The following is a 22,162-nucleotide window of genomic DNA, read 5'->3' as shown; positions in this document are numbered from 1 at the left end:
TTTTGATGTTACTCCATCAGAATTCAGAGGAGTGTGTTGCGTACTGATGCTATTACTTAAAAAAGACTCATGGGGTAGCTGTGTTAGTCTGTATCCACAAAAACAACAAGGAGTCCGGTGGCACCTTAAAGACTAACAGATTTATTTGAGCATAAACTTTCGTGGGTAAAAACTCAAAGTGAGGTTTTTACCCACGAAAGCTTATGGTCAGATAAATCTGTTAGTCTTTAAGGTGCCACCGGACTCCTTGTTGTTTTTTTAAAAAAGACTGTTCAACCTTTCTTTTTTTTAGTCAAAATATAGCAAGTGCCAGTTGCAACATATACAGTTAAAGGTGTACAGTTAATCAGTTTCCATTATAAACTCCTGCTCTTCTTCAAGTGCTTGCACTTGTCCACTCCAATGTAGGTGTGTGTGTGCACCCCGGCACAGCTGCCAGAATTTTTTCCCTTTGTGGTATCTTTAGGGTTGGCTCCAGCACCCTCTGGTGTCGCATGCTCATAGTGTTGTTATAAAGGGCCCAGCCGACCTGCTCCCCTCAGTTCCTTCTTACCTCCCTTGATGGTTGTTGGAACCCCTCATTGTTTGGCAATCCTTCTCTTAGTGTTTTTTTCTGACAATTTTAGTGTAAATAGTTCTTGTAGTTTTAGTAGTTAGTTTGTAGTTTTTAGATAGTTTGGACGCCTCCACACTTTATAAAAGATACTTCCATAGAAATATACTCTGCCTAAGTTGTCTAATAGTGTTTGGAGAACTGTTATGTATGTACATATATTAGACAAAAGTGAAAAAGGAAATAGCATATGCAGTATTATTTTAACAATTTGATTTTATATGAAATTTTTTTTCTTGAAGACTGCAGTTCGCCATGAGTCCTGTAATGGTCTGTACAAATTATCTCTCTGTGGTTTGGATGGGGGAGACTCAATTAATCGATCCTTTCTGCTACTGGCTGCATCAACATTATTAAAATTTCTTCCTGATGCTCAGGCATTGAAACCTGTCCGGGTAAGAATTTAATTTTTCATTCCAGCTTTATGTTAAAGATGAATTGCAACTGCTTTCCATCATTCTCATTTAAGTAAAAAATAATAAGTCCTATAGCAGTTAATGGATTTATCATCTTGTTTTATCACAGTTTAAGTTAAGCAAGTTTTTTGTCAGGCAGATTTGTGAATAAAAAGGCGTTTCTTTTCACAGATAGAGGATTATGAAGAGGAGCCAGTGTTACGATCTGGTTGTAAGGAATATTTTTGGTTGCTGTGCAAACTGATTGATAACATACATGTAAAAGATGCCAGTCAGGTAGGTACAGTTAATTTACATTCATTAAAATGGGTCTTTGTTTTCTTTTGGTTTTGTGAGATTGATTATTATGAGTATTTTAAGTTCAGCCAAAGTCAATGTAACTCCAAATCCAGTAATAGAATATTGTGTGGTAACTTGCATTTGATGAAATTTTTGCTCCTGAATTAAACTGAAAATTGTGCTATTTTAAATAAATGTATAACATTACAGCCAACATTATAGATATTTATTTAAAAAGTAATGTAGAGCCGCTACAATATATTTCCATCAAATAACTTTGTCTAGTGTTTCTTACATAAATAAAAAGATAAAACCCCAAACTCCCTCATGAATACTGACATTTATACAAGACTAATTTGTGTACATAGAGATCTTTTTGGAGAACTTGCATACTCATAGAGAGCATCTTAGTTAGCTGGGTTGCTATTTTGCTGAGGCTTTTTGCAGGTCGTACATGCAGGGAACTCCTTACTCCCTTTCAGCACCTGACTAAGGCCTGGTCTACACTTGGGATGGGGAGGCAAGCTAAGTTGGTCTAAGTTACACAACTTCAACTACAAAAATAGCGTAGCTGAAGTCGACGTACTTAGAGCTACTTACTGCGGTGTCTTCACTGTGGTAGGTCGACTGTTGACACTCCCCCATCGACTCCGCATACGCTTCTTGCTCCAGTGGAGTACCAGAGTCGACAGGAGAGTGCTTGGTGGTCGATTTATTGTGTCTTCACTAGACGCGATAAATCAACCCCCGCTGGATTGATCGCTCCGGAGATAAGTGTAGACATGCCCTAAGTGAGAGCAAGCAATTTGAAAACTTCCCTTAAAATTGGTCTTTTCTATTCTATGATCCTTTGCTCATAATTTTTACAGAATATAGATAATATTGTTGTCGTTTCTGGGGACTGAAAAAATAAATATCACTTTCAAAATATAACATTGTTGGTATATGCGCATTTATTGAAAAATGACATTTAGATGGCTGTACATTTTTCTTTGTACAGTAGGTTACTGAAATTGCGAATTCTTCAAGTAGTGTCCCTGTGGGTGCCCTACTTCAGGTACGTGTGCGCCCTGCACCTCTGGTTGTAGGTTTTTGGTAGCAGCGCCTGTTTGGCCAGCACATGCACTGTATACATCCTTGTGCCCAGTACTGAGGCTAAATAGGACTGTGCGAGTGAACTGCCCTTGGTTTCTTCTCAGACGCTTTCAGCCAGAGATGGAGTTTAGTGTGTGCCTGTTTTCTCTTTATAATTATAGATACTGTTAGTTATTTAGTAGTTGTAGAATATTAGTACCTTATAGTTGTTGGAACTGTTGTTCCTGTTTTTCTTTTTCATAAATAAATAAATATACACACACACACACTTTTCTATTTTCTCCTATTGTGAAGGGTCCAGAAGGCTTTTTTCTTCTATCTGAGATGCTGGGCTCCCCAGGTTTTAAAAGGTGCTTCTCCTATTGAGAGGCTATTCCAGTCAGTGACAGACATTCACTGTATATGTTGCTTGGGAGACTCATATCCTCAGGAAGTGCAAGATTTGCACTTCTTTTAAGGGAAGATCCTGTAAAAACAGGGAAATTAGGTATAGATTTTTAATGATGGCGCAAGCCTTAAGACTGGCTTTGGACCTTGGTACAGAGAACCCCCCTGTACAAGGACCTTCTGTTTCTGTTAGTGCTCTGACAACAGCATGGTCCCCAAGATCTTTCAAGAGGAAGGCAGCGTCAAGACCTGGTCTCTGGTACTCTGCACAAGTGAGGTACCAATAACCGCTCCAGCAATACAGAGAGCTTCCCACTCAAAGACTGGAGTGGGATAAGAGGATCAGAATAGAGAGTTCCTCCTCAAAGAGATTTAGGTCACTGGAGACCTCAGGCCCCAAGAGGCATATTATGAGGCTCTGAATACTCAGGTACTGTGAAGCACTCTAAGTCTTCATCTAAGTCCTGTACCTCGGTGGTAAAGGACACAGAGTCAAAAACCACTACTGCTACCAAGAGAGCGGCCTCGTTGGAATCCACAGTTCCCTTGGTACTGACACCAGCGCCTCTGACAACGGCATCAGGAACAACCTCGGTTGCTGTACCAAGCTCTGTTGTGGCCTGGTATCTCAGGAGTTCCAGTACTGTAAAGACCTCATGGTACCAGATGAGCCTTCCTTGCAACCTCCAGACTCACTTTGGTATCTAGGTCTGCTGGGTCACTGACTGCTTATGACTTTTACTATTCAGGAAGAGGGGTTGTCACCTCCTGTACAATATGTGGAGAAGCATTCTGACTCAGAACTTTCGGTTCTTCTAGTAATGTCCCTCTGGGTGCTCCACTATAGGTGTATCTGCGCCCCTGCGCCTCTAATCAGAGATTTTGGGTAAAAGTGTTCATTCGGCCCACACATGTCCTCTCCCTCGAGAGGTTGCATCAAGGCTATCTAGCTCTGTGCAGGTGAACCACCCAAAGTTCCTTCTCGACAACCTTTGGCCTCAAACTGAGTGAGCAGTTGTCTCTTCATTCTCTGCGTCATTACCATAAGTAGTAGTTGCTTATAGTTCTTTTATTTCCCTTAATAGTTAGAGTTTCCGTTTATCCCATTGGAATAAAAAAAGAGAAAGAAAAGAACCTCTATATCCTGCTTCCCACTCTTTTCAGGGGGGACCTCCCCTCTTCGGTGGTAGTAGTAGTTCAGACTTTTAATGTTTTGTTTTTTTTTTAAAGGGGGGGGTAAAGAATGATCGGAGATTTGTGGTAACGGTGCCTGGTTGGGCCGTAGCCGTCTTGCGCCGGTCTGAGTGGTTACATAGCGGTGTGCAGCCAACCGTCCCCCAGTTCCTTCTCTACCACCTTTGGATTGAGTCAGAGAAATCAGCAGCGCCCTCTCTTACCTCAGATAAGATTTATAGTAGTTCGTTTATAGTGATAGGTTAGCTTAGTTGTAGTTAGTTTCCATATCTATTGACTTACTTTAATTTCTTAAATTAAAAAAAAAGTTTTTCCTTTATCTTCCCTATCTACCCTTGCCTCCTCAGCAGGCATACAGCCTTTACCTCAACAGGGTTTACCCCTGTTTTTTTTTCTCTTAAGAGACCGTTCCCTCAAGCATGCCCAGCGCACCTGGTTTTAAACGCTGCCTGGCTTGCAGACTATCCATACCGGTTTCTGACGGCCAGGCTCAGTGTGTCCGCTGCCATGGCAAGACACACGTTACTCAAAAGTGCCCACGCTGCAGAAAATTGACAGCTAGGGCAAGAAAAGCCAGGGATCTCCAACAGAAGTTCCTCAAGATGGAGAAATCCCTCAGACCAGCCTCTGACTCTGAGTCCAGGTCACCCCCTGGCCAACAGTTGCCAATGGCAGCCTCTGACAGGGTCTCTGCTTCAACTTCAGCTGCCAAGGAGCCTACTCCTAGAAGGGCTACCAAAAAGCAGTCACAGACATCTCTGCACTGAGAATCGCCTAAACAAAAGTCATCTCCAATGGAAAAATCTGCCCCGGTACCGAGAGCATCAGACCACGAGGCACTGGGAACCTCCGGCACTCAGTGTTCCCAAAGAGCTAAAGACCCTGTGTGGGCACACTGTAATGGAGGTTCATATAGCAAAGAGAAACCTTCCAGCTCAGCACGCACAGAGCCAAAGAAGATCTCAATACCGAGTGGTACAATGGTACCTGTGCCACACAGCTCTAAATCCTTGGCACCAGCTGCTTCAACTCATGCTCCCGTGCTGTCCACAATGCCATCCCTGGCACCGAGCCTCACGATACCACAGGAGTTCATAAGACATGCGGACCTGGTAGTGGCTTCAGCACCTGAATCTCCTCTAATTGGCACCAAGGGTACCCCATCCAGATCCCTACCTAGCCAGCTGACTACTCCCTGCAGATCAGCTCCCCCATCTCCAGTGACAAGGAAGAAGAGGATGATGCAGTAATATATACTCATCATTCCTTACCAAAGCCAGGACCATTTTGTCAACAACCACCTACAGATATACGAGGATGATATGGTCACCTATGGGCACCACCCTTATACTGTTCCCAACTAACTGGTCATACTGGGATCCATGGGCAATGTCTAGGACCCAGAACCGCAGTCCAGCTAGCCCACCGATGTCCAGAACAGCCGATTCCCCTTCACCTGCTGTCTGGCACCCTCTGAAACACAAGAGGAAGATGCTGAGGAACTTGAGCGCACAGCTGAACAGAACACTTCGCCGCCTGCTCACATCTCATCTTCGTTGCCAGACGAAAACATAATGGCATCACCCCCTACTACGGGGGATGATTTCAAATCCTTTCAGCACCTCTTCCAAAGGGTTGCTGAATCCCTAGACATTTCATTGGCACAACTAGCAGAAGCCCAACGTAAGCTCACTGACATACTCCAGGCATCCCCAACAGCAAAGATAGCCCTGCAGGTAAATGATGCTAATATGGAGCCTGCGAAAATCATCTGACAGACTCCAACTACTTCATCACCCTCGTGTAAGAGGTCTAACAAAAAGTATTGTGTCAGCAAAAGGAGCTGAATTTTTATTCACACACCCTGCACCAAACTATGCGGCCGTGCTGGCAAAATATATACACAATCTGTTCTCCAAGATGTCAGCCTTTAATGAAAACGTCCCACATGACAAAAAAGAAACAGTACAAAGCAAACATTTCTGAAGGGTCTCTCGTCGCCAGGACAGCCCTCCAGACATGGCAGCATGATCCATTGCCACATCAGTTGTCATGTGCTGTGCATCCTGGCTCCATCTCTCCGGATTCCCAAGGAAGGTCCAGGCCACGGTTGAGGACTTACCCTTTGAAGGACAGAAATTATTTGCAGACAAAACCGATGTCTCGCTACACACCCTGAAGGACTCATGGGTGAGTGTGAAAACCCTTGGCATTTACGTACCTGCAAACAAAAAGAAACAGAATGGGTTCTACAATCAGAGATTCCGACCCACGCCATATTCCCAGTCACAAAGACAGTACGACCAACGGCATAAACTAAAACAGAACGGACGTCGACAGAACCAAGTTCAACCTGTGATGTCTCAACCATCAACCTCCAGACAATAATTTTGAAGATGTGGTCGAGGGCATGAAACCTCCAGTCTCTGATTCCAGAACCAGAAACCCTTGCCCATTCGGAGACTGTCTGTCACCATACTACCCAGTCTGGACCACCATCACGGCAGACAAATGGGTTTTAGAGATTATTCAGAAGGGCTACTTCATCCCCTTTATTTCTATCCCATTTACCCGCTCCCCTTCCCCATCCCTCTTCAAGGACCCTTCTCATGAGCACCTGTTACAACAGGAAATAAACCACCTTGTACAATTGGGTGCTGTGGAACCCGTACCGTCACAACACAGGGGGAGAGGTTTTTATTCCCATTACTTTCTAACTCCGAAAAAGACTGGTAGGTGGAGACCCATCCTGGATTTACGAAAACTCAACAAATTCATGAGAACACAATGTTCACCCTAGGGAAACAGCATTTCCAGTACAGAGTACTACCCTTTGGTCTTTCCATGGCCCCAAGAGTTTTTTCCAAGCTTCTTGCTGCCATTGCAGCTCACCTCTACAGACAAGGAGTGATATTTCCATACTTAGACGACTGCCTGATAAGGGCACTAACACAGCAAAAAGGAATAAACGCCAGAGTACCACAACCCTGTTCATGGACCTAGGATTGCAAATAAATGTACAAAAGTCCACACTCATTCCTGTCCAAAAGTTGGAATTCACAGGAGCGTACCTCAATTGTCTCACATTGTTTCAACGGTGATGGACAGCCCACACACATCTGCCAGAACATGCTTACAACTCCTGGGGCATATGTCAGCAACAACTTTTGTTGTACAACATGCCAGGCTCTACATGAGATGCTTTCAGGCCTGGCTTCAAACAAATGTATATACAGCACAGACATTCTCTCAACAGACACCTCACAATGCCACACTGGGTAAAAGACTTGCTAATATGGTGGACACAACCACAGAACGTCTGCTCAGGAGTTCCTTTCCAACAAAAAGCTCCAACCATGACATTCACAATAGACGCTTCCCTAGTAGGTTGGGGGCACATCTATACACCAATACAATCTAAGGCCTCTGGTCTCCAGCAGAGTCCAACCTGCACATAGACTTACTGGAGCAAAGGGCAGTCTGAAATGTATGCAAGCGCTTTCTTCCTTTAATCAAGAACAATGTCATCAAGATCCTCACGGACAATATGGCATGCATGTTCTATATAAATCGCCAAGAGGGAGCATGATTATACTCCCTGTGTACGGAGACAATACGCCTTTGGAATTTGTGCATCACCAACAGCACAGAGATATCGGCATCCTATCTGCCAGGATATCAGAATACAGCAGTGAACCTACTAAGCAGGGATTTTTCACAAACCCATATGTGGGAGATGGATCCTGGAATTCTCAAATCCATATTCATACTGTGGGGGTTCCCCACCATAGATCTATCTAGAACAGCTCAGAACTCCAAGTGTCCACGATATTGCTCCCAGGCCAGATTGTGACACCACTCTCTAGGTGACGCTGTCCTCCTAAAGTGGAAGGTGCCACGGATATATGTATTTTTCCTGACTTCAGTCCTAAGCAGAGCAATTCAAAAGATCGCGCAGGACAAATCTGAGGTCATTCTCATTGCACCCACATGGCCCAAACAAATGTGGTTCCCATATCTGCACCATGGCAGTGAAATTCCCTCAAACCCTTCCCTTAGTGTCTTACCTTCTATCGCAAGTTGTGGGACGCATCCGTCACCCCAACCTCGCGGTACTCCACCTCAAGGCCTGGTTATTCCATGGCTGACAAGGGTCAAGAAGGACTGTTTTGAGGAAGTGAAAGATATATTACTGAACAATCGGAGACTATGCAGAAGAAAGACACATATCCATAACTGGAAACAATTCTGTACCTGGTGCCAGGACAGATAGCTCTGTCCATTGTTGGCCCCCCTACTGAGAATTTCAACTATATATTGGGACTTAAAAAATTGAGGCTAACCACAAGCTCCATCAGAGTACATTTGGCTGCCATGATCTCCTTCCATGACAAGGTGGACAGAGTCACTATATTTGCTCACTTGAAGATCAAACGCTTCCTTAAAGGCATAGAAAAGACTTATTCCACACTAAGAAACCCTACACCCATGTGGGACCTCAACCTTGTTCTGCGCCATCTCATGGAAAAACTGTTAGAATCCCTTGCAACTTGCTCTTTGTTACACTTATCAATGCACTTTCCTCATTGCCATCATGTCCGCAAGACGGGTGGGAGAATTAGGTGCCCTAATGGCACACCCACCTTCTGCATTCTTTTAGGATGTGGCTGTAGGATTACTTTATCCTTAATTCATACCCAAGGTCGCCTCCCCTTTTCATTAAAATCAACTCATCTACTTACCTATATTTTTCCTGAAGCCACATGCTGATGAGAGGGAGGCCTCACTCCATATGCTACACTTCTTATAGCATTAGCTTGCTATACAGCAAGAACAAAAACCTTCAGAAAATCACCTAGACTATTCTTTTCTATAACAGAATTCTTGAGGGGCCAAACCATCTCAAAACAGAGACTATCCAAATGGATATATGGATGTATCCATTTGGGTTACCAAAACAACAATCAACAACCTCCGCCGGGAGTTTGCACACACTACACCAGAGCGTTAGCAACATCAGTGGCCTTTCTCAGTAATGTACCTATCATTGACATTTGTAGAGCAGCTATCTGGGCATCAGCCCATGCTTTCACTAAACACTATGCTTTAGAACAACAATCAGCAGCAGCTGTTCAGTTTGGACTTAGTGTTTTCCACAGTCAATAGACCAACTCCAAACCCCCTCCCCTCCACTGAGGGGCACTGCTCAACAGTCACCTAGAGTGGAGCACCCACAGGGAAACTCCTCGAAGAAGAGCTTACTCATCTTGTTCAGTAACTGAGGTTTTCAAGATGGTTGTCCCTGTGGGTGTTCCACTACCCTCTCTTCTCCCCTCTACTTTGGAGTTTCACATCGATTCTCTGAAGTAGAGAAGGAACTTGGGGGTGGTTGGCTGCACACTGCTATGTAACGGCTCAGAACGGCATGAGACGGGTACGGAGTGTGTGTGGCCCAACCGGGCACTGCTATCTCAAATATCTGATTACAAGCGCAGGGCACCAAGACACCCAAAGTGGAGCAGCCACAGGGACAACCATCTTGAAGAACCTCAGTTACTACACAAGGTGAGTAACCTTCTGATCTTCACTAAGAGGGTGGTGGATGAGCTGCAAATTCCACAACAGCAGGTGGCAGATACTCATCACAAGCTGGTGGATCATCTACATGCTTCTTCCTCATCCAAAATCGCGCCCCCCATTAACAAGGCGATTCTAAATCCGGCCAAAGTCATCTGACAGACACCACCCTCCATTGCACTGATGTGCAAGAGAGCTGACAAGAAATATTACATCCCTCCCAAAGAGGCAGCCTACTTCTTTCAACACCCTCAGCTCAACTTGATTGAAATAGACTTGGTCAATACATGGGGCAAACAATATCATAGTAAGTCAACCCATATGATTGAGATTGGAAAAGATGGCTCTCTTTGGGAGGAAGACATATTAGTCAGTGACTTTACTGTTCAGAGTCACGAATTATCAAGCGGTCATGGCCAAATTTGATTTTATGAATTATGGGAAACTCAGGGCATTCTCTCTACATTTACCAGAAGTGCAAAAAGAGCAGTTTCAGGCCATTGTCAGCAAGGACCCTTTTCACGAGACCCTGCTTAGATTGTCTGTTATGCCTATGGGCAATAGAACTGGTCCAAGCAAACTCTTACACCTGTCCATGAAGACAACATTTTTGATTGCCATCACCTCAGCTAGAAGCGTAGGAGAAATAGCAGCCCTGATGGCACACCCACCCTTCACTGTGTTTTTAAAAGACTTACTTATTACAAAGTAATACTGAGATCGTATCTCAGCTTTCTCCCTGAAGTGGCCTCTGCCTTTCATTTGAATCAATAAATCCATCCTCCATTTTTTTTCCTGAGCACACATTGTGACAGCAGGGAGGCGATTTTTCACATGAGATGTTAAACATTTTACTTAGACGGGGCTAAGGACTTCAGAAAGTCTCCTAAGCTCTTCCTCTCCTTAGTGAAAAGATCCAAAGGCTCCTCGATATCGTCTCCAAGATTATCCAAATGGGTCTCCGGTTGCATTCATCACTCTTACCAAGGGTGCAACCTGTCCCTTCCATCCAGAATCCATACGCGCTCCGCATGGTCGATCTCTACCTTGGTCACATTCCTTAAAGATGTCCCTATCTTGAAAATTTGCAGAGCAGCGACTTGGGCTTCTCTGCCCATACTTTCATGGAACATTATGTGATCACTGGAGCCTCAGCCTCCAATGTCATCTTCAGCTTCACTGAGCTCTCTGCAATAACAGACTCCACTATGAAGTTCCAGCCCCCAATGGGGGATGCTGCTGTGAAGTTTCCTATAGTGGAACGCTCATAGAGACACTGCTTGAAGAGGAGGAAGTTACTCACCTTGTACAGTAAGGATGGTTCTTCGAGATATGTGTTCCTATGGGTACTCCACAGCCCATCCTCCTCCTCTCTACTTTAGAGTTCTCAAGGTGGGACTCTGCAGTAGAGAAGGAAATGGGGGTGATTCACCCCCATTTAGTGCTAGGTAATCTCAAGGCACACCATCGAGGGAGGGAGAGCGCATATGTGGGCTGAACGACACTGCTACCTAAAATCTCTGATTAGAGGCACAGGGGCGCAGATACACCTACAGTGGAGCAAGACTTCCTCTTCAGGTCTGTTCAGTATACTCCAGGAGACATTATTCCCCTCTGCAGATGCAAAAAGGCCTCTGCCTGTTAACACTTGGGACGACCAGTGATCTATACATTGCCCTATGCCTTATGATTAAGGTTAAGATTTTGTCATGGATATTTTTAGTAAAAGTCACGGAAAGGTCACAGGCAAAAAAGAACAAAATGGGACAAAATGAGGCTCTGTGTGTCCCCATATGCCCAAAGTGAGGCAGCTGTGCAGGGTTGAGGAGCCGCCTGCAGCTGTCCGTGGGGGCTGGGAGCTGTAGAGTACTCCTGTGTCAGCCAGGAGCTGCGGGGTACCCCCACTACCCGCAGCTCAGGGGGCCTGTGGTGGCGGGACACTCAGGGGTTCTCCCACTACCTGCAGGGGGTGTGAGCTGTGGGGTACTCCTGCCGCCCGCAGCTCCAGGGGTCCACTACAACCGGGAGCTTAGAGGTTCCCCTGCCACCGCCACCTGGGATTTCATGGATTCCTCTCCCCTGCCGCCCCTGGCGGCCAGGCTCTCAGGGGTTCCCTCACCGCCGCACACAAGCTCAGAGGTTCTCCGCCACCTGTGGGAGGTGGGAGCTGTGGGGTACCCCACTGCCCGCAGTGGCCAGGAGATGTGGGGGCCACTAGCGGCAGCAGGGGTACCTTGCAGCTCCTGGCCCCTGCTGGTGGCAGGAGACCCTGCAGCTCCTGACTGCTGAAATCACGGAGGTCACTGGAAGTCATGGATTCCGTGACCTCAGTGACTAAATTGTAGCCTTACTTATGATCCTCCTTATTGGCCTTATTGGGACTTCTGGGCAATGTACTTCCAGCAATTTAGAGGGGCCCTGATTCAGTCTCATTAGGAACATAGAAGACCTCATTCTCTGGTACTGTCCATCTCTCCTTCCACTCTGGATCAGCAGAGGACTCCTTTGAGGAGCAAAAGGCAAGGACAGAAAAGTAACTGACCCCACTTACAAATATTGATTCCTCATTATCTTATAAGATAGCAATGCCACCACTGCAGGGCCGGCTCTAGGATTTTTGCCACCCCAAGCAAAAAAAATTTTGGCCGTCCCCACTTTTTTTTCATGCCCCCCGGCTACACCCCAACTCTGCCCCTTCCCAAGCCCTTCCCCAAATCCCCAGCCCCGCCTCCTCCCCCAGGCATGCCACATTTCTCCCCCCCTTGCTTCCTGCAGCTCCCCCCCCCGCCCCCGCAACCACCGGCCCTAGCTCACCTCCGCTCCGCCTGCTCCCCTGAACATGCCGCCACTCCGATTCTCCCCCCTCCCTCTCAGGTGAGGGAGAGGCAGCGCGTTCAGGGGAGCAGGCGGAGCAGAGGTGAGCGGGGGGGGGGGAGCGCAAGAACTAACGGTGCAGGGGGGTAGAGGAACCACTCCCTGTCCCAGCTCACCTCCGCTCCATCACCGCCACCTCCCCGGAATGCGCCACTGTTCGGCTTCTCCTCCCTCCCAGGCTTGCCGTGTGGCAAGCCTGGGAGGGACGGGGGAGAAGCGGAGCGGTGGCGGCGCGCTCAGGGGAGGAGGCCGAGCGGGGGTGGCGGGGGCACATTTCTAGGGGCTGCATGGCCGGTGCTGGAATGCCACCCCTAGAAATGTGCCGCCCCAAGCACCTGCTTGTTTTGTTGGTGCCTAGAGCTGGCCCCGCACCACTGCCATCTTTAGCTGATGACTTTTGGCAATTCAAGGACCTAATGAAGCGTGTCACCCAGTAGAGTTTCTTGGCTGTATGGGAGCAAGCATGCGAGGCTATGACATTAGACAAATGCGTATTGGAGGCCATTACATTGGGTTAGACTATCTAGTTTACCTGCCCTCCGACCTCCCTTCCCCGTCCCTCCTCAGGGACCCCTCTCACAATCAATTACTGAGACAGAGATCACAGTGCTCCTAAGTCTAGGGACCATAGGACCAGTTCCAGCTCAACACAGAGGCAAATCATCCAAGATATTTTCTGATACCGAAGAAAAATGGGTGTTGGAGGCCTTTACTGGATTTCAGACAATTGAACAAGTATGTCAGACATCTGAAAATCAGGACATTGTCCAGCTATACCAAAAGAAGGGCAGGAGACACTTGATACGGTTTTAATCAGGCTGCAACTTTATTATTAGATGTCTGGGACTACCTGACAGATAAAAGTGTACAGGGCAGATATCTCCATTTTCATTCAATATCTATCCATGGGGGCTTCTGCCAGCCTCCCTCTTTTTCCATCCAGGTCCCCCAGCCAACCCGTTGCTGGGACCTTACCACTCACCCCCACCCCTGAAAAAGGGTTAAGGTGGACTATAAGAAAAGGGGGTTGGCTTTCTGCCATAACAGTCATAGAAGCCCCAAACCCTCTCTCCCCACCTTTCACTCCTTTAACCAGCATCTCCTTTTTAAGTCCTTTACCAAGTCATTTATCCAGTCCCTGTATATTTTCCCTATGGAGCACCTGCACTGGACATCTGCCCCAGACTTACATAATGAGTTGCGACATCTTAGCCTAACTCCCCTCCCTACTCACCATAACAGAACCCTCCCTGAAACTGTTGTGAGGAAGGTGAAAACCCCCTCCCATTCCACCTAAGCCAAATCTGGTGGTGAGGAAAAAATTCCTTCCCAGCCCCCCTATAAAGGAGCTGCTAGCATGAAGCCCACAGCAGGTCCCGGCTAAACCTGGTATTTTTGCCACCTCAAGGGGAAGGAGGGTGGGTGCAGCTCTGCCTGGTCCAGCGAAAAGGGGCTTCTCTCCTGTTTTGAACTTCCCAGCCCTTCCGGTCCCTGAAGATGAGTCAGCATTGCCACACTCACCCACTCCCCCTTTTGCAGCAGCTTCTGAGCCTCGCTCCCCCACTCCTGGCATAAAGTGCTATTCCTTTCCCCCCCTCACCCCCCCCGGCAAGCTGGACAACTGCTCCTCCCTCCCCTCCCTGCTTAAAGGTGCAATGCAGTCAATGTCCCTGGCAGCTATAATTCCCTCCCTAGAGTCCAGGGACTGGTTTTCAACTCTCGACCTCAAACATGCCTACTTCCACATAGCAATTCATCCATTTCACATTCAGTCACAATCACTACTACAAGTATCGGCTCGTATCCTGCAGCCTTCCTTCTGCCCCACGGGTTTTTCTCAAGAATCATGGGGGTCATAGCTGCTCACCACCAACAGCTTGGAAAACAGTGTTTCCCTACCTTGATGAGCGGCTCCTGAAATGCTGCTGATATTAGGAGGTGCAGTCAGCAGTTCAACAACAACTTCACTGTTCCATACTTTAGGCCTACAAATAAGTGAGAAATAAACCTTGACCCCAATCCTTTTTACAGGAGCGTTTTTGGATTCAGTGATGGACAGGGCTTATCTCCCTCCTGACAAACCTCCGCTCTGAAAAACCTTATCCAAAGAACGCAGCTCAGTCCACAAGTTCCAGTCAGGACATGTCTGCAACTGCTGGTGCTTATGGCAGTTTGTGTTTTTTGTAATACAAAACTCCAGGTTACATCTTTGATGTCTCCAGGTGTGCCCCAGGACAGTTTGCATACCCAACAAATCAGTCTGAACAAGGAGGTTCCTGTACTCAGCTGGGTCCTTGAGCCACTCACCTGGTGGAAGAATCCTTCCTAAAGGTTTGTGCAGGAATCTCATTCATCCAGAGTCCCCCTATGGTCAGGATAACAATTTACATCCCTCTTGGGATGGAGAGCACATGTGGGTCCTCACAGAGCCCAAGGCAAATGGTCACAACAAGATCAACGCTTGCACATCAGTCTGCTGGAGTTAAGAGTGGTCAGAAAAGCTTGGTGCTACACTCTTTCCCTAATCAAAAGCAAGTCACTCAAGATCATGATAGGCAATGGAGCTTGTATGTGTTTTATCAGTCATCAGGGTTAAGCAGGAGCATGTTCACCCTTGTTCTGCACCAAAGTGATAAAGCTTTGGAATTGATGCATAGCCATCCTGATAGTCATTTCAGCTTCTTACCTTCCGATATACAAAACATCTTGGCGGATGACCTCAGCAGACATTTTTTCCCTAAATTATAAATGGGAGTTGGACTTTCGAGTCCTCAACAAAATATTCCTAGCATGGGGATTTCCAGAGGGTCATCTTTTTGCCACTGGAGCCAACGTGAAGTGCAGCAAATTCTGCAGAGGAGAACTTTCAGAGGAGGACTCAATTCCCAATCTCTAGGAGATGCCTTTCTTATTACATGGACAAGGGATCTTTTTTTTATGCATATCGACCACTCCATTAAAGGATCTCAACAAGATCAAGCTGGACCAAGCCAGTGTAACTTTGCACCAACTTAGCCAAGACAAGTTTGGTTTCCTTACCTCATCACACTCACCTCTTGCCTTCTATGGTGGCTCCCAATCAATTCTCAACTGTTATCTCAGGATCTATTTCAGATGCTTCACCCTGACCTGATTGTTCTGCAATTCCAAACCTGGTCCCTCCATCGTCCTCAGGACAGGAGGAGTCATGTTCACTAGCAGTACAAAATGTGGTTTTAAATAGCAGGAAGGAATCTACGGGATGCATGTAATCTCCAAAAATGGAGAGGATGCAGTCTTTTATGTAACCGCCATCTTTCATCTGTCAAGTCGTTTCTTTCCACAGTCTTTAATTACCTGTTGGAATTGAAGACATCGGGTCTTTCCATGAGTTCTATCAAGGTTCACTTAGTGGCAATAACAATTTCTCAGCTTTTTGCCCATCTGACCACAATGGGATCCCTGAAAGGTCTTGTGAATCTTTTCCTGCAGATTAGAGATCCAACTTTAGTTCTTAACTGTCTCATGAAACAGCCTTTTGAGCCCCTAGTTATCTGCTTTCTGTTACATTTATCTATGAAGGCTGCCTTTTTGGTGGCTATCACTTCTGCTTGAAGGGTTGGGAAGATTGGGGCCCTAATGGCAGGCCCTCCATTTACTGTGTTCTCTAAGGGGAAGGTATCATTAAAACCACATCCAAAATTTTGACCTAAGGTTTCTTCTGAATTTCACATTAGCCAGACTGTTCGCCTTTCAGTTTTTCCCTAAACCCCATCAGACAACACAGGAAGCTACCTTCTGTACACTAGATGTTAAGAGAGCATTAGCTTTTTTACTTGAAGAGAAGTAGGCTATTCAGGAAGTCCCCTAGACTCTTTGTTTCTATTGTGGATGGGTCTGGGGGAGCCAATATCTTCACACAGACTTTCTAAATGGATCTCTGGGTGTGTTATTGCCTCCTGTGGTTTCGCTGATACTCAGCCTCCCCCTACTAGTAACTGTGCATTCTACTAGATCACAGTCTGTCTGTAGCCCTACTCAAGGATGTTGCAGTTGCTGAAATCTCCAAAGTTGCAACGTGGATTTCGGTGTATATTTTTTCCAGCCACTACGTGTCAGTTCACGCTTCTAGATTGGATGCTGCAGTAGGCATCGCAGTTCTTTCTTCAGTGCTGGACACTGTTCTGAACCTGCCACCTCCTTAGGGGGGGGGTTACTGCTATGGAGTCACCTGAAGAGGAGCATCCACAGGGAAAGGAGAGGTTACTTATCTTGTGCAGTAACTGGAGTTCTTCAAAATGTGTGTCCCTGTGGTTGCTCCACTACCCGCCCTCCTTCCCCTCTACTTTAGAGTTTCCTCTGTGGGACTTTGTGGAAGAGAAGGAACTGAGAGCAGTTCACCTGCACAGCCCTATGTAGCCTTCGTATGGGGCACAAGGATGTGTAGGGCACATTCATGGGTTGGACAGGCTTTACTACCAAAAATCTCCAATCAAAAGCGCAGGGTGCATGCTCACCTAAAGTGGAGCACCCACAGCAACACACATCTCAAGTAAATCAAGTTACTGAACAAAGTGAGTAACCTCTCCTTCTCATGTGAAAATCCAGTCCAATTCAAATGTATACATAGCGGCAAACTAAGGTTATTTAGTTTGGTTTGTGAATCAAACAAGAGCGTATAAAATGTATGATTATTTTTTATTTGTATTCCATTTTCCTTTATTTTTAATTCAGACAACGCTGCTTGATTTAGATGCCCTAGCAAGACACCTCGCTGACTGCATTCGAAGGTAAGATTTGGGGATGTAAATTTTATTTTAAAGTTTGTATTTTATGTATTCTTAATGGAACATATTGACCTTAATTTTTTTTTCTGTAGCAGAGAAATCCTTGATCATCAAGATGGTAACATAGAAGATGATGGTCTTACAGGACTCCTGCGGCTTGCAACGAGTGTTATTAAACACAAACCACCTTTTAAATTTTCCCGGGAAGGACAGGTAAGAATAAAGGACTTGGAAAATACCAAATAACTGACGTTACCTCCTGTGACTGTAAACTGCTTCATTTTAAGTTTTGTTTTACTCTCTTCAGTGTAGGGGGTTGCATAAATACTGTTCCCTTGTCATATGATGATTGAAGGAAACATATTTCCTAATTTGATATTTTATTTTAAAAAACAGCAATGCAATGTGTATTTTACACACACACACACACACACACACACACACACACACACTTTTCTTTCTAGCCATTTTTAACTTCAGGACAAAATTCTTGTCTCTTGGAGATCCTTTATTTATCTGTCTATCTAGCTATCTAATCATCAGCATTTTCAGGGCTGCTCAGCTTTTTCCAAGTTCGTACGAATCACTGATACCTGTTTTTCCTGGACCACATCCTGGGGCATCTCATGCACCTGTAGAAGATCCTAAAGTAGCTTAAAGCTGAAAGTCAGCTGCACATATGGACAGACACCTAATGCTATACTATTCTTTCCATCCCTACGTGTTGTGTAGATCCCCTGATGAGATGTGATTATGGAGGAAGTAGTGGACTTGTGTTTGTGATCCTTCCCTGTGTCCATGACCAGCTTGCATAGCACCTTGGCTTGTTGGGGCTGAGAATTCCATTCCTAAAATAAAAAAGCAAAGCTCTTGCACACAACTTTTGCTCTACTCTTCAGTGCTCTGTTCAAACTTTTGGTCTGACTATGGGAGTGATTTACAGAGGCATATATGAAACATGAGATCTGCAAATCTAAAGCTCATTGAAATCAATGAGAGTCTTTCCATTGAGTTCACTAGGCTTTGGATCAAGTCCATGATGAGGTTTCAATCAGTAATTAGACCCGTATATGTGACTTCATTTAATCCTGTTTGGCTAGCTCAAAGTCCCTTTTTCTAATTTAGAAACGTAAAATGCCTCCTGGTAATTTTATTATCTGAAAGTATAATAATCTCTTTCTAACTTTGGCATTACCTAATGTAATATTAGTTTTCAGTAATAACAGTATTTCTACGTATTAGTGTAATCTCGTATGTGTGATACTTTTGTTCTAAATGAGTATTAATCTGTCCCATGAGGATTGTACGGTCTAAGTAGACAGCAGATAGTTGAAGGATGGGGGGATAGGACAGGTAAAAAAAACAAGTTACTAAGGAGTTGAATTTAGTACTTCTCATTAGAACAAATTTTGTTACAATGAATTTATGTGGCTTTTGGGTTTTTTGTGTTTCATTTTGCTAACAATACTTTGAAAAGACAAGAGTTTATAGGCCTCTTGGGAAAAGTGTGTTTTAAGGAGAGATCTGAAGGAAGAGAAGTTGAAAACCAGAAGGATGGGAATTCAAGGCATAGAGTGCAGTTTGGAAGACAGTACGGAGAGAAGAGGGGAAGGAGGAGGACACAGAAGGCAAGGTCATGCAGCTTGGGTAAAGCAAAGGAGTGAGGAGAGGACTAAAAGAAAACGAGAGAGGAGTAAAATTGTGCAGAGCCTTGAAGCTAAAGAAAAGGACCTGAGATATATGTATGTTGAGGGGAAGCCAGTAAAGGGGTTTGAAGAAGAGCTGAATGTGATCAGAGCAGCAGCCACAACAGATGATTTTTCAAGCAGAATTTTGTTTTTGCTTAATGACTAGGGTCCCAACATATTATTTGAGAATAAGTCTTGACCAATATAATTAAAAAAAAACTATTTAAAATGTTATAATTTACTATTTGATTTGCCTATTATAAAATAGCCTGTGTCTGTTTATTTCATTGTATTGGTGTGAAGCAAATGGGCAGTTTCCCTTTTAAGTACCAGGAAACATATTGGAGCAGGTTTGCTTGATCATAAACTTTTCTCCAGAGTGATACATTTGGACTCTCTCTCTCTTTGAAAAATATTGGCGGCAGCTCAGTCTTGTCCAGCGGATTCTGAAATATGGCCACTCCTTTTCCACCTTCACTTCAGATTCTCTCTCTTTGTTCATGCAAACAAAGTGATGGTTTGGTGCTGCCACCTTATCTGTTGTTACAAAACTTTTAAAAATTAAGTTCTGGGGCAGTAGCAAATGGTACTTTTGCTCCTTTGACTTCCTTCTTCTAGGAGAGTACACTACTCATATCTACACTAGGAAGAAAGGTGTATTTTGAACACATTAGCAAACATTTAAAAAATGTACCTTTTTTTTTTTCTAGTGAAGGCATGTCCATTTTTTGTCATTTTTTGAATGGGAGCACCTGCCAAGCTCCTCTCCTCCCCTCCTCTCTTCCAGCATGGCAGAATCAATAAAATAGTGTGGGCAAAAGGCCAATATTTGCAAGTCACAAAGGGTAGATATCCCACTACTACCCTAGTCTATAGACCCTTATTACTCCATGGGAAGTGGCTCAGATGCTGACAGCTCCCCATCTTTACACAGCAGCAAGACTCCTGCAGAAACTCCTCTGCAATGGTAGAACTGTGGTCTTCAGCATGTAGGATTCAGCAGCCAGAGTCATTCTCATCTGTTGAGAATTCTTGAAAAATCTACACAAATTCCCACCCTTGGCCCCTTCCCTCTCAAAAGAAAAAATTCCCAGTGTCTTCTTTCATGTACTCAAGTGTGAGAGAGAGGTAGGCTTTCCTATTCAGACTACCTGAGTCTGATGGCTTGGCTATTGAGTGGCAAGGTGATATATTCCTCTCTTAGCCTCCTGCAGACCTTCTGCCCTTTTTGCTTGTGCAAGAGTTTGGACAAACTCTCCTATTGGTGCCAAAATAAAAGGATTTAACTCCAAGAAACCACGTATTCCAATTCTTCTGGAATTTTTACTAAAATGGATTTTTGAAGCATGAAAATGTCCTGAACATCATTAATTGCCAGGCAGATAACACATTTGTAAAGGCCAGTGCAGACACTCCCTAAATATTCATTGGTTAAGTACATTGACCTATAGAAGATCTCACTCAGGGTACTTTTCAGAGATCAGGATGTGGCTCTCTGACTAGAAGATTTCTGGGGAGAAATCTTTGTAATGTTGTTAGTGCTGTAGCAGGCGCCATACTCAGTGGACTTAATAGAATAAGGCACTGACCAAAGCCTCCCATATCTGGGGATTAGTTGCTGTTACTACAGTCTATAGATTGTAGTAGTGGACATGTAACATCTGTGTGGGTGCCCTGTGCTTTATCACCAAGTTAGAAGAGTATTCAGTCCCTCACAAACCTTGAGAAGGTCTCTTTTGCAAGATCCTTTTATTTAGTCCTGGTCCACACCTAAAACTTAGGTCAACCTAGCTACATCACTCAGGACTGCAAAATATTTCCCGCCGTGAGCACTGTATTTAGGTCGACTTAATCCCAGGTGTAGACATGGCTAGGTGGACAGAAGTATTCTTCCATCGACCTAGCTACTGCCTCTTGGAGATGTGGATTACCTGCATTGACAGAAAAACCCCTTCCATTGATGTAGGAAGCATCTACACCAGTGGTTCTCAACCTATTTACTATTGTGAGCTGCATATGCAGCTCTCTATGTGTTATGTGAACGGCATCCACACAATATATATACTACCTGTATGGCCCTGAGAATGTCACATGGGCCGCAACTGTGTATTGATTGGGCCACAGGTTGAGAACCTCTGCTCTAGGTAATGTGCTGGTTGTTGTGGATGGATTTGCAACTGTGGGATTCCTGAACTGCAGTGGGGTGATACAAGGCACATATTCCTATTTTCACTTTAGCCCACCTTGCCACAGAGTACATCAACAGAAAGGGCTATTTTTCCTACTGTTCTGAAACATAGATGGCTCACTGGGGATGATTCACTGATATCAGTGTGGGCTAGTCAGAGAAGGTGCACAATGCTCACATGTTTACAAATACAGGACTGTTCAAGAAGCTGAAAGCGCGTAAGTTTTTTTCCCCAATCGGGGATTACCATTGGCTACATTGAAATGCCAGTAGTGGTCCTAGAGGACCCAGCCTACTTCATGGTCCCCGGGACTCATGAAGCCGTATACGATAACCTTGACAGCCCCAAGGAAAGAGTCAACTGTTGGCTCAACAGGTGCAGAATGACAGTTGACTGTGCTTTCAGTAGATTGAAGGGATGCTGTCAGTGTTTACTCACTAGATAGATCTCAGTGAAAAGAATATCCTGATGGTTATAGCTGTCTGCTGTGTTCTGCATAATATCTGTGAAGCAAAGGGGGAAAAGTTGCTGCTGGGGTGGAGTGGTGTCTGCTGACTTTGAACAACCAGACCAAAGGGCCATTAGAACAGTTCAGCGCAGAGCTGTGTGGGTGAGGGAGGCCTCGAAAGAGCACTTTAATGGTCAGCCACAGTAATGTGCTGTGTTGGACATTTCGGGGGAGCGGGGGTGTGTCGTTAGGAATTGTGTAGTGCTGAATCTACATTTCTGCATATCAAACTGTCTTTTAATGAACCTATCAATTATATGGTGCTTACTGTATTTTTATAATTATTACGCTGTTTGTTCCTGAATCTGTGTTCCCTGGCTCTGTTGTGGTTTTGTGTTTTGAGTAGCGCTAGGCGTTCTGTGGTTGATATGACCAAGTTATAAAGATTAATTTATTTCCAAAAAATAAAAATGGATTGTGTACCAAAAATAGTGCAAAAATAATGTGCAATTAAAAAACAATACAGTGCAAACTTATAAAACTTTACAGAACAGCGCTTTAAAATTAGAATGGTGGAAAACATTTGTGTCCATTTCAGCCAAACATACACCAAGTGTTAGAGAGACAAAGTGGGTG

At 44.9% G+C, this 22,162-nt stretch overlaps 1 protein-coding gene across 3 annotated transcripts in view; it reads left to right on the top strand.

Annotated features, from left to right (window-relative positions):
- Window positions 1-22,162, top strand: part of USP34 (ubiquitin specific peptidase 34) — a 272,897-nt gene that overhangs the window by 156,315 nt on the left and 94,420 nt on the right. For all 3 annotated transcript variants that reach the window (XM_048842772.2, XM_048842773.2, XM_048842771.2), the window contains 4 exons: window positions 856-1,008; window positions 1,201-1,305; window positions 17,149-17,204; window positions 17,294-17,414. In XM_048842772.2, the coding sequence (XP_048698729.1) occupies window positions 856-1,008; window positions 1,201-1,305; window positions 17,149-17,204; window positions 17,294-17,414 (435 nt within the window). The remainder of the gene's footprint in view (window positions 1-855; window positions 1,009-1,200; window positions 1,306-17,148; window positions 17,205-17,293; window positions 17,415-22,162) is intronic.

Source organism: Caretta caretta, chromosome 3, assembly GCF_965140235.1.
Source record: "Caretta caretta isolate rCarCar2 chromosome 3, rCarCar1.hap1, whole genome shotgun sequence".
Taxonomy (NCBI): domain Eukaryota; kingdom Metazoa; phylum Chordata; order Testudines; family Cheloniidae; genus Caretta; species Caretta caretta.
This window is presented reverse-complemented; position numbering and strand designations above follow the sequence as displayed.